Source organism: Grosmannia clavigera (genome assembly GCF_000143105.1).
Source record: "Grosmannia clavigera kw1407 unplaced genomic scaffold GCSC_168, whole genome shotgun sequence".
Lineage (NCBI taxonomy): Eukaryota > Fungi > Ascomycota > Sordariomycetes > Ophiostomatales > Ophiostomataceae > Leptographium > Leptographium clavigerum.
Window position 1 is genome coordinate 604563 of NW_014040771.1, and position 12540 is coordinate 617102.

A 12540-nucleotide genomic window follows, 5' to 3' on the forward strand; every position below is an offset into this window, starting at 1 on the left:
AAGCCAGCGTCAACAAAGCGGAGGCGGCGGGGACGAGGGCAAAAAAAAAAGCGTCGAGACGGGGACAAGCAGACGCTAGATTAGTCGCAGACGTACTCCGTAGTGATAGTCGAGCGGGAAGTCGTGGGCGACGCGGTCTGGTGGTAATATTTTGTGTTGGGCTGAGGCGCGACGGACGGATTGCGTTTGCGTTTTCCGGTCTGGACGTTCATTCATAGGAACGAGACAGATGGAAAGAAGAAAGAAGAAGAAGCGCGAGTGGAGATGCGGAGGGAAGGGGAATGAAATGCAAGATACTCGTCGGCCTAGTAAGATACGTCGTAGAAAGATAAAGGAAAGCAAGGGGGTGTGTGGGCTGTTGGGGGGTGTTCGTGACGGCTTCGATGCAAGAGTGTATTCTCTGACTTTGGCAGCGAGCAACGGTCTGATGTGAGGAAAAAACGAAAAGATGGGTCTCTAGCGGGGAAGGCGAGCAGGAGCAGGAGCAAGATACAGGCCCTAGGTCGTTGCCGTGCTTGTGAATGCGGACAAGCGTGCACACGGGCTGGACAACGTGTGCAGGGCAGCGTGCTATTTCCTTAGTGCGCCTCTCTGTATCATTTTTCCCTCTCGTGCCCCTTTTCGCTAGTTCCTAATAGGAAAGCCTGGCGTGCTGGACAATCAAACGAGAAGCGGAAAAAACGGGAAAAGTACCACGGCCAAGGGTCGGACGGACCAGCAGTCAGCCACGTCTAGCAGCAGAAGCAGTAGCGGGTACGATTGGTGTGAGCAGGATGGCTGGCCTGTCTTTGTCGCAATGGATTGCACATCGGGCATGCAGAGATTAAAACCTACATAGCATCTCAGCAGGGGCAAGGGGGAAGGCCAGAAAACAGGAACAGCACGAGAACAAAGAGGGGTCAGACATGAGGGAGTGGGTCTTCCTTCCCTCCTTGTCTCAGAGCCAACCAGGGGTAATAGAGGGGGGGGGTGATACTACTAGTTGCATAGTACTGAGTACAGCGAATGTTGTGATTGGCAGTCGCACAGAGGGTGACTTTTTCTTGCAAATCTCCGGTTGGCAGGAGCTCTCGACGCTGAAGAGCCGCCTCAAGCTCGTCAAACGAGCAGGGATGGCAGCCACGGCTTGGTTGCAGCAGAGGCAAAACAGAAACAGGCACGGGACAGCCGGGGATGTATAATAATGCATGGCTGATAAGACTGTCAGACGCAATGCGAGTGTTCGTATCGTGCTCGACAGTAGATATGCAGCCAGAAAAGGGGGAGGCAAATCGGAAGGAGCTTCGGGCGCGCCTCGTCCCAAACCAGTGCGAGGCCATCGAGTACTCTGCTCTGTGCTACACTCAGTACACAGTAATACGGAGTACACAACTTGAGGAGGCCCGGGCGTCGCTCCATGCAGGCAACGGCAGCAGGCAGGGCAGCCTGGGAGTGGGCTTAAAATAGCGTCTGCACTTAGCGGCCTGTGGTGGGCCCACGATAGTGCTGTTGGATCCAGCCTAGCGGTGTTTTAGTTGGCTGCCTTCTTTTGGCGCTGATTGGCGTCGTATCTTCTTTTTCGCCTGCTCGTACGGAGTACTCGTCGATGCGGCGCAAGGCCTCTCACCTGGCTTCTGTTTACAATGTACGTCGTAAGACACCGTGATTTCGCTTCTTTGCCGATTCCCGCCTCTGTCCGAGTCTGCAGCGCGTGTGTGCGTCTGTTGTTGTCTCGCCCGTCTCTGCTCTCTCCTGTCTCTGCTGGCCGTCCGATTTCTCCGGTCTCCCGTCGAGGAAGAATGCCGCCTGTTTCTGGCACGTCCTCGTACGAGGGAGGGTGTGCACGGCAAGCCGACGGGTGGCCGGGCAGACCAGTAGCGGTGGCTTGGTGCTCCGTAAACGGTTTTCAGCAGGGATGCAGCGTGCCAGTCGGTGGTGGGACGGCGTCTAAAGTCACGGCTTTGGACGGAGCAGAAGAAATAAGAAAATAACCAAAAAACCTCCCAAGATGTCAGAGATGCCAGACTCGTATGTGAGATTCTGTGAGACACATGCTCTGTAGTTGCATACCCCCATAAAGCAGGATACTCGTCAACGATCCACAGAGAGAAACAAGCGCGCGTAGCAGAAACCCTGGGCGGGGACACAATGTTTCGTCTCGCTGAACGTGCTGCAGGTAAGATACGACTCGAGGCAGTGTTCGGCCTGGCCTGTCTCGTGTAAGATACGAAGCAAGATACGACGCGGTCGGGCGTGTTGTATGCGCGTCCGTCTGTGCACCGACTGACTCGAGATAGACGATGGGGGGGGGCAGAAACGGCACTGCTGCAACAAGCTGTGGCTCGTGCCCGCCGACGCTGCGGTCGGGATGGATACTGTCTGTCGAGCCTTCATTTCCGAGCTAGCTTCGATGCGACGCATCCTCTGGTGAGAGAGCCGATCTGCATTTGTGCGTCCTCGTACGAAGTGATGCCTGCACGCCTCCACAGATGTGCGATTTGCATGCAGGGTCTTCGGCCTTTCCAGCCATGCTCCCGTTATCTGCTTGCGATTCGATAGCAGCTCTATTCTGGCCACTTGCTGGCTAGCCTCCAAGCGAAAGTCCGTCATCCAGATCCGTCTGCTGACTGTGTTCTGTGTTCGTACGGCTCGTCAGCGTCCATGCACGTCGACACGTCGAATTGAGGCAATCGCCCATGCACCCGTTGGTGCGGAAACCGGTCTTCTCCGTGATGTTGCCAGAGGGGACAATGGAGGTTATATATGCCATCCATGTCTCGTCGTAGGACGACTGGGTCCAGATCGCCGCTGCTGCTTCGTATGTACGGAGTACTCGACGTACATAGTAGCAGTCTGGCCCACGGACTTTCGCCTTGCATGAATGCCCTTCCAGAAACACTACATGACCGTCGTGCATGCTGTCCCAAACACGGCCTGCGCCGCTGCATAAGTGGCCTTCTGGCGCAGCGACGCGACCAGCAGGTATATATGAGAGATGCCATATGCAATCCAGCCATCACAGGCGGCAGCCAAAGCAGCCCCAGCTCACACCAGCATTATTTATGCAGTTTCACAGCCCAAATACGTTTCATGCTCTCCAAAGACAGAAAAGATGCGATCAAGCACCTCCACATATTACCGGACGAGACGAAGTCTGGTCCAAATTTCCTGACCGTATTTTTGGATGCCTTCTCAGCCCTGTCTCTTGAACGCAATCCAATCTGTCCACGTCAATTATCCCCCTTTACCCAACCTTGGCTGTCAGGAGAAACGGCTCTTGCCGCTCTGCAAGAAATGCGACAGACCGCCAGCATCGCTGGCTATCAGCTATCGCATCTGGCTGCAGCGTATCATCAGCTCCATTTTCGGAGCATGGGTCACATGATGCATGGTGCAGGATATGACGGACGTGTACGAAGTAGTCGAAGATGCTGAAATGATGGACGTCTCTCATACTTGTACATTTGTACAGCAAAACGTCCGAGTCTGTATCATAATCGGTAAGCGGTCATTGTACAGGCTGCACTGGGTACAGCTAGCTGTTTGCCTTGCAATGCAGCCAGCAGCCAAGTGCTAACAATTTTAGAGGTCTCTATGTATCGCTACGTGCTCCTTGCCCGTGGTCCGTGCGCACTCCGCGGGGCGAAACAATAGCCGGGATACGACTTCTCTCTTTTATTTCGATACTCGTCTGCCCACAGCCTCCTGCTTCAGTGTTGGTTTGCCTGTTGTCAGCGCAATCGGCCTTGGCACCCACCGCTCGCTTTTCCTCTCGTTCTCTTCAGCAGCTGCAGCTGCCGTACAGTCGTCCTTGCAACTTTCAGTCGTTTACCGTGATCACATGCGTCGCTGCTCGATTCGTCTCCACCTGTCGATTGCATATTGCCTCTCTCACATCAAGACTCCGTGATCCTCGTGATGCTTCCTGCGCCAGCGGCAGTGCCGACTATCTTTTTCACCGGAAACGGAAAATGACTCAATTTGAAGGACAGCCTAAGGAGCTCGATGCTGGTGATAGCCTGCCATCGAGGGAGCAGTTTTGGGAAGGTGAGTGATGAACCTTGCTTGTCCAAGAAGGCAGAAACTGATAGGTGGACCCTCGGTCCTCTCTCGGTACAGAATTGAACTACGCGCTGTCTACTCCGTGTGCCAGCTACGAACTAATCGATAACGCCTTGCGGGCCTGGCTCGAACTCGTCTCGGCATGTCGCGACCGGTATCTTGAGGAGGAAGAGGATCTCGCGCGGTGTTCGCAGAAGCTGTTGACCAGTACGATATTTGAGGCCCACGGCGCATACGTGCGCACGCAGATCATATACAGCCTGCTCCAGGAGGATGAGGCACGGTCGCTGCATGTGATCGCCAACTTCCTGCTGCTGGACGGACGGACACACGAGGACGTGTTTCAGGAGATGATCAATGCCGGTTGCTTCACGCGACTGGTCGAGCTCATCAAGACCAGCCCCGACGACGACCGACGGCTACACCGACTGCTTCTCGAGCTGATGTACGAGATGTCCCGCGCTGAGCGTGTGCGCACAACCGATCTGCTACATGTGGACGATGCCTTCATTGGCTGTCTCTTCCAGATGATCGAAGACCTTGCCGACGACTTTGACGACCCATACCACTACCCTGTAATCCGTGTATTGGTGAGAGCACATCGCGTCCCCATCTGCCGTGCGAGCAAGCATTGCTAATTGCCGCGGGATTTAGCTGGTCCTCAATGAGCAGTATATGGTGGCAGCCACGACGGCAGCCACGACGGCGGCCGTTGACCTTGTGTTACCGGTCGCGCCACTGACCAACCGTGTCATCAAGGTTCTCAGCCTTCACGGACCGTTGTACCGCACGTTTGGCGAGAACATCATTTTGCTGCTGAACCGCGAGACCGAGACGTCGCTGCAGCTGCTGATCCTGAAGCTGATGTATCTCCTCTTCACAACAAAACCCACGTACGAGTATTTTTACACCAACGACCTGCGCGTGCTGCTCGATGTGATCATTCGGAATCTGCTGGATCTGCCCGACGAGCTGACGACGTTGCGCCACACGTACCTGCGCGTGCTCTATCCGCTGCTGGCACACACGCAGTTGCAACAGGCGCCACACTACAAGCGGGACGAGATCCTGAGAGTGCTGGCGATTCTCAGCGGGTCTGGAAATGCTCACTTTGCGCCGGCAGATGAGACGACGCTGCGGCTTGTAGACCGCGTGTCCAAGGTCGAATGGTTGGCCACCACGTTGCTGCCGTCCGCGCCCGCTTCACCGTCGAGTCCTACAAATACAGTGGACACGATAGACACGACGGACACGACGGCAACATCCAGCACGGCAGCGACCGTGAATTCGATCGGCACGGCTGACATCTTTGACACCATAGACACCGACACCGACACCAGCGATGCCGGTTCTATCAGCACTGACAGCACGGCCTCCGTGAGCAAAACGGCGAGCAACGCAGGACCCTCCGTCGACAACGGCAGCCAAATGATCAACAAGCTGCTGGGCATCAGCCTCTCGCACGAAGAAAGCTGCGGTAGCGTTGTGAACGTGGCTTCCGTGAAAGAGAAGCCCGGAGTCAAGACGCCCAGCCGTAAAGCCGATATGCCGCAGACAGGTCAGTATGGGAACTCGAACGGGACGACAGAGCAGAGTCACAGCGGTGAGCAACCAGAGGAAACGACACTACACGCCCAACGCGGTCATACGCCACAGGCTAGACCGCCGCCGCCACGAACAGCATCCCGTAACCTGCCCCGAGCACCGCCTGACACATCGCCTAAAACAACATCGATTTCGCAAGAACAACAATCTCTGTCCGGGAACGGACACCAGGACCATAAACGACGGCAACGGCGCGCTCTTCCGGCTGTGCCAAGGCACCGACATGGCGTGTTGATGAAGCCAACAGGCGATCTGACACCTGAAGCCGCATCCGATGGCAGCAACAGCATGAGTGCTCCCAGCGTATCGACTACCGGCACCACTCTGACATCAGGGCACGGCGGCATCAAGAAGCTGGCTCCCAAGGCGCCACCAAAAGCACCACCACCCCGCCGGATCGGCAGGCTGCGGCAGGCATCCGTGTCAACCGTAAGTCTGCAGTCGACGATTGATGCAGTCGTGGAATCGAGCTCATCGTTGTGAACGGAGTTGGAGCGAGCGAGAATTCGACACGTTACGAGACGAGACGGCTATATGACGCCGACAACGAAGCAAGCCGCACATTTAGCGTTGTATATTAATTTGGAGGACTGGCTTAATTTGGTTTCCCTTTTGCGCTGCGCGCTCGCCTTTTGTTTGATTTCCGTCCGGGGCGCTGCAAGAATGGGGCGAATGCATTTGCTTTCACCATGCGATAGCAAGGCGTTCATCGGATATGGCGAAGACGGGCCGTTTTTGCATTGTCCTTGGGACATAGAATGCATGTGCCTTCTTTCTTTGCAGCTAATGTATAAGAAGGCACTTGCTGTTAAGGATGGCCTCCCAAATCCTGCTTTTGGTCTTGACTGTGATTTGGAAGACTGGGGGCTGTTTTAATTTGGTGTGAATTCAGGAGATGGATTTTTGTATGCATACTTTGAGTGGTCTGGGAAGAGCCCGGAATATTAGATAATCGAGGAAGCCTGGGGGGATGTGTTAAACCACTGGTTATTAATTACAGATCTCATATCTTACAGTCTCGGACAGACACGCCTGTACTAAGCTGACCTGAGCATTCTTACGGTATCTGTAGTCTAGATCTGCTCGGCCATTCTCCTCCGTCCATATACTCCTACGCCTAAGATCCGGCTGTGTAACGTAATGGTGGACGAGTATAAGTACAAAAGAGGAAGGCGCGCTAAAGTTGAAGTGTGTCTACGCAGTGTTTTGTAAGGGAACACGTAATACCTCTGATAGCAGCTGTTTCAAGCTCACTCTTTGAAAGGGAATTTAGCGGGAGTTGCAGCTATACCGAGTGTTGACCCCGTGCAGGAATGACTGTTGTCACAGCCACCCCAGCTCTCTCTTCCTGACAGACAGCTGTTTTTTGATGGATTGAATTTCCAATGTGTCTGCTAGTCTGAGTCATGAGATACAGAGTGCTGTCGAGAACAACACGGCGACATGGCAAGTATGCCGAGGGTACCAGGCATGCAAGGCAGCAACCTGAGAAAGCAACAGTGCTGCAATGGTCTACTGCAATGCGCTCGTATCCAACTACCGCCGAGCCTCGGCTCCATGCACTGCGAACGAGCCAGTATATAATGTCCGTCTGACTAAAGCCGAGATGGAATGCGGGCAGTCATCGGAAGGGCGCAATGGCACACACCTTTTCCCAACAAACATCGGCCTGACCGTTAGGGAAACCCTGCTGCCCCCCCCTCCTTTTCTCCTGCCGACCGGATCCTCCTCCCGTTTTCGATTCGCTATCTGACGGTGGGGTCACGCCTTCCATTCCTGGGTCTTGCGTCGTGCCGCTGCCCCGACATCGTTCCGATGATCGGCCGGAGAATATGGCGAGCTTACAGCAGCAGCACCGCCTTCTTGAGTCCGAAGCCAGTCGCCGATCGACATACAGACGCCTCGAGAGAAGCCCCAAGGTGGAGGCCGGAGTAGGAGAAGGTGGAGAAAGATGGAGGTTAGCCTAGACTGACCCGCATCAGGTATCGCACAAAGTGATCTGGGGCGGCATCTCCTGGTCACCATGACTCCGGCTTGCTTTCTTCCGCTCTCTACGTCGTAGAGACGAGTCCGTTTGGCAGTGCAAAAGGACTGCAGCCACATGCAGTTAGACATTTAGTGTGTTCTTAACGGACGGCCTGCCTTATATCCATGTGACTCCCCGTCTGCACGCAATATAAGTATATTCCTCAAAAGCGAATGCAGCAGCCGTCTGCTTGGCGTTCTAGATGCTTTCTTTTTTAGACTCCTTTCCAATATCTTGACAGCTGTCTCTGGCGCTTCTCTTGGTTTTTGTTGAAATACAACTCCTCGTCCTTTATAGGCAAAGAACCCAACCCTGTTCCTCCATTTTCCTGATCAAGTCTGTCAACTTTACTACAGACAGATGTTGACATACAAAAGAACAAGCTACAAACCAGGGCAACAGGAGCATTGATATAACATGGACGGCTTCAGTTTCAAAGAAACTGAAAAGGGCCAAGCGGCGTGCAGAGCCGACAGATGTGACTCCTTACCTCCAGATAGCCTGAAAGTGGATCAAGAACGCCTCAGAACAAGTAGTGAAAGCCTTCGCGGCCATGAGACAGACGACTCCGACCCGCTTGAACCACTCGAGCTTGCTCTCACACCAAACCTGGAGACCCAGGATGAGATTGACGCGCGCGTACCCATCTCGCATATCGGGACTGCATCGAGTGTCGGAAGCTCAGCCTCGCGTCCTCCCAGCTACGAGGTTATCTTTGGAGAGGGGGACCTCGATAACCCGCGAAACTGGCCGTCCTGGTACCGCTACTGGCTGATCCTGTGCGTGTCCTATACCACCTGGGTCGTTGTCGTGTATAGTACCAGCTACACGTCGGCGATTCCTGGCCTGATGAAAGCGTTTAACGAGTCGAGTGAAACTGTGACTACTCTTGGCGTCACCTCGTATCTTCTCGGTCTGGCCACAGGAAGCGTGATGCTGGCCCCATTGAGCGAGCTTTTTGGTCGTCGGCCAATATATTTAGTCTGTATTATCTGCTTTACCCTGCTGATTCTACCAAGCGCACTTGGAACATCGCTGGCAGGAATCATTGTTGTCCGATTCTTTGGGTAGGGACATCCTGTTGGCGAAGTCGACCCATACCTGCCACTCGTCGATTGCTCTAACAGTCTGGATAGGGCGCTGTTCGGAGCCGCGCTGGTCTCTAACAGTCCAGCAACGGTTGTCGACATCTCCAGCGAGGAGTATCGCGCTTTTTACATATCGCTCGTGTCGATTGCGCCCCTTAATGGCCCGGTGACGTAAGCCATACTTGCAGGTAGATAGTCCTGAATTAAACACTTGCTGACTACAGTGCACCGACAGTGGACCAGTTATAGGTGGCTTTGTGTTCGAATACCTTGGATGGCGATGGGACAGCTGGATCGTTCTGATCCTCGCCGGCGTTGCTATTGCGCTTATGTTCACGGTAAAAGAGACCTATGCGCCTGTTGTTCTCAAGGCAAAGGCTGCTCGCATCCGCAAAGAAACAGGAGATGACCGGTATTGGTGCCGGTACGACCAGAAAATATCGATACCCCATCTCCTAAAGATCAACATGAGCCGGCCGTTCATCCTCAGCTTCACGGAGCCGATCTTGTGGTTCTTTAATATTTGGTCCGTTTGTACATGGCAAACAAATGTGCTTGCTTATCTTGACGACATCCTGCTGACCATGTCCCCTCTTTAGGATATCTGTTGTCTACGGTATTCTGTAAGCAGTCTCACGACTCAAACAGGGGTATAGAACAAGAACTCACTGAATTCCAGGTACCTCTGCTTCGTGGCATACCCCATTGTCTTTCGCAAGCACCGGGGCTGGAGTGCTGGCACGGCAGGTTTGGCATTTGTCGGCATGGGAACCGGTACGATGCTTGCCATTGTGAGCGAGCCCATCTGCAGAAAGTTCATCAACAAGCACAGGAAAGACCCAGAAACGGGGCGCGCACCACCGGAGGCATCCGCGCGGGTGCTGATTATTGGCGCCGTTCTCACCCCCGTCGGACAGCTGGTGTTCTCGTGGACGTGTCTACCGACGACCATCCACTGGGCCATACCGATTGTCTTCGGGATCCCGTTTGGCGCAGGGAACACCCTGACCTTCATCTATGGCTCCAATTACCTGGCAGGCTCGTATGGCATCTATGCTGCATCGGCTCTTGCCGGCAACACGGTGATGCGATCCATATTCGGGGCCACTCTTCCGCTGGCCGGGCCCAGCATGTATGCAAAAATGTCGCCACAGTGGGCTGGCACCTTTTTAGGCCTGCTTGAGGTCTGCTTGATACCCATTCCGATCGTCTTCCTCCGGTACGGTGAGCGGATTCGGGGACGAAGTCGGGTTATCCGACAGATGCGGGAAGACAACACCAAAAACGAGAACAAGCGAGTAAAAGAGATGGCAAGAGTGCAAAGAAAGGAGAAGGAGGCGGATGTTGCTGCTGCAGTAAAGCTGGGCGACGGTTCTGGACCGCTGGAGGCTGTTGGGGCAAGGGACATCGAAAAGGGAGTTGATGTACAGCCAGTGATAGCTGTAATTGGAGAGAAGTAATCGTGAAGTAGGAAGAAAAGGGCAGAGGGTTTTAGCAAGGATAGGATTTAGGGAATTTGTCATACAAGGTAGAGTGTTAGAGGCAGGAGCGCGTTAGATGGACATACGCCGACAGTTACACATGTGGTAGGTACGGATAAAAGAATTTCATATACCACATTATGCCATGTGTATGACTTTCCTGCTCACAATTTTATCTCTATCTTGGTATGATTCTGCGCCTCTATAAGTGAAACTCCTATCTGATGAAGTGGGTATCGGAACTCTGTCAAATCCAAGCCACCGTCCACGACTAGCATGTCCAGAAAGCCATTCAACCATCGGGCGTCCCTCTCAGCCCTTCTTCTTTTTGCTGCCTGCCTTTGTTTTCCTTGTGGGCTCGGACATGGGATGCTCTGCTTTCAGATGCTGGTGTAGCTTCGTGTTTGAGGCAAAGGGCATGCTGCAAATCTTGCAAGCTGTCTTCACCGAATCCGGCTGATCTGCGGCGACAGCAGCTTGGCGCGCTGCCTTTTTGTCCCTCTTTGCCTTGGCCTTGCCGACCTTCTTGGCCTGCGCAATCGAGGCCTGGCTCTGGCCAATGTCAAGATCGTCCAGCTGAGCTGCCAAGCCGTCGGCGTCAACAGGACCGTCAGACTGATCGTCCTGGACGGGTAGAAAACGCTTCTCGACCACATCTCTCGGAGCATATTCGTCGTTTTCATCCTCTTCTTCTTCCTCTTCCTCGTCGTCGTTTTGCCCGTCAATTTTCCGGTCAGGAGTACTTTTGTGTTCCGTGCGACCAGAATCTTCAGGGTCTGCTATCGTCTCCCCTGTCTCGTTGTGCTCTACTTCCGATGTCGGCTCGGGTGCGGGTGCAAGCACGGGCTCAGGCTCGGAATCCAGGCGCAGCTCGGCGTTTTCCCTCTTCATCTGCCTCTTCAGCTGTTGCACAGCCTTGATGTGCTTTTTGCTTTTCTCGTGCGCCTCGAACTGCTTCTCGCTCTTGAACGACTTGTCGCAGACCACACACTCAATCTCTTCGACCACCTCAGATTCAGCGTCACTCGAAAACCCGCCTTCGTATTCGTTTGTCTCGCCACCGGGGCGGGATCGTGCCCACTCGGGCTCGACATAGGACGCGGTCAGCCTCTCCTGGTTCGCCGCCCGCTGGCGAGCTGCCTGCGCAGCGGCTGAGTCGCGCAGGATCTTCTGGCGCTCGGCCTCGGACTGCACGTTTGGCACGTAGCGTGGGTCGCGCTTCCGCACAAAAGCAACGAGAGATCGCACGGCGTCGTTGAACTCGCGCAGGGCCTGTTCGCGGGCCTTTTTGTTCTCTTTCTCCATGAGGCGGCGCACCGCTCTTTCTGGCGCATCCGAAAGCCTGTACTTGTCCTTCCAGCTGAACGATTTGCGCGTTGCAAAATTGGACCAGTCACGGTAAAAGGGCTTAGCAACGGCATCGTAGCCATCGGCCGCCTCGCCAAAGGGTGGGTACTGTATCGGGATCTCCTGCCCATCCCAGCTGCATACGGTCTCTTCCTCGAGAGCGAGCTGGGCGAAGGTCTCGTTCAGAATGCCAAAGAAGCCGGTGGGAGAATCGGTAAAGGGCACGTTGGAATTGAAGCGTCCCATGAGCGTGTAGAGCTCTTCGGTGGGTGTCAGGCGGACGTTGTTGTAGAAGCGCGAAGACGCCTCTTGTCCGTCGGCATCGGCTGTGTCGTCGTCGCCACGAAGAATGGCGTCGCGGTGCGAGTCATACCAGGCTCGTTCCTGGGCGTCCGACAGGACTTCATATGCTGTCTGAACTTCGGCAAATTTGCGGGTGGCATTTTCCGTGTCGTTGAAGTTTCGGTCCGGATGCAGCTCCAGAGCTTTGCGTCGATATGCTTTCTTTATTCTGGCTCACGGTGATGTCAGCGACCGAGCTGAAAAGTCAGAAGGATCCAGAGACATCTGGTCTAGACACAAAACCGGTTGGTGATATCTAGATACAAGATTCTCGACCGGCTTACGCACTCTTCGTCTGTCGCTGTTCGCTCAACACTCAACAGCTCGTAGTAACATGTCTTTCGCAAGGCGGCCGGTGCCTGAGCAGCGCTGCCGGCATTCCGGTTCGTGGACTGCTCTGCTCCCATGCTGCAGACGATCTGAGGTGAAGTTCAAACTTTGCGACAAACTCTCTTGCGGTTGGTGTGGGGTAGACTTTGCCGTGTATGTGTGATTACATAACATCAGCAGTTCCCTGGAACCCCCTTCTTTACAGTGACGTATCTTGCTACACTGGCCTAGATCGGCAAAATTTTATTACGGCAGAACTTAGGCAAGAGAATTCCCAGGA

The 12540-nt window shown here is 54.3% G+C and overlaps 3 protein-coding genes across 3 annotated transcripts; 2 read left to right on the plus strand and 1 right to left on the minus strand.

Annotated features, from left to right (window-relative positions):
- Positions 1–3950: 3950 nt before the first annotated feature.
- Positions 3951–6129, plus strand: CMQ_1907 (uncharacterized protein; the record flags this gene model as incomplete). The annotated part of the gene is made up of 3 exons (XM_014314833.1): positions 3951–4026; positions 4099–4631; positions 4696–6129. The coding sequence occupies 3 exons, from the start codon at positions 3951–3953 to the stop codon at positions 6127–6129; spliced, it is 2043 nt and encodes a 680-aa protein (XP_014170308.1).
- A 1960-nt stretch (positions 6130–8089) lies between these two features.
- CMQ_1995 (major facilitator superfamily transporter multidrug resistance) lies at positions 8090–10220 on the plus strand (the record flags this gene model as incomplete). The annotated part of the gene is made up of 5 exons (XM_014314921.1): positions 8090–8574; positions 8809–8931; positions 8996–9286; positions 9360–9383; positions 9440–10220. 5 exons carry the CDS (start codon positions 8090–8092, stop codon positions 10218–10220), a joined length of 1704 nt encoding a protein of 567 aa, XP_014170396.1.
- Positions 10221–10553: 333 nt separating this feature from the next.
- On the minus strand, positions 10554–12337 carry CMQ_1925 (c2h2 finger domain containing protein; the record flags this gene model as incomplete). The annotated part of the gene is made up of 2 exons (XM_014314851.1): positions 10554–12099; positions 12219–12337. The coding sequence occupies 2 exons, from the start codon at positions 12335–12337 to the stop codon at positions 10554–10556; spliced, it is 1665 nt and encodes a 554-aa protein (XP_014170326.1).
- Between the last annotated feature and the right edge of the window lie 203 nt (positions 12338–12540).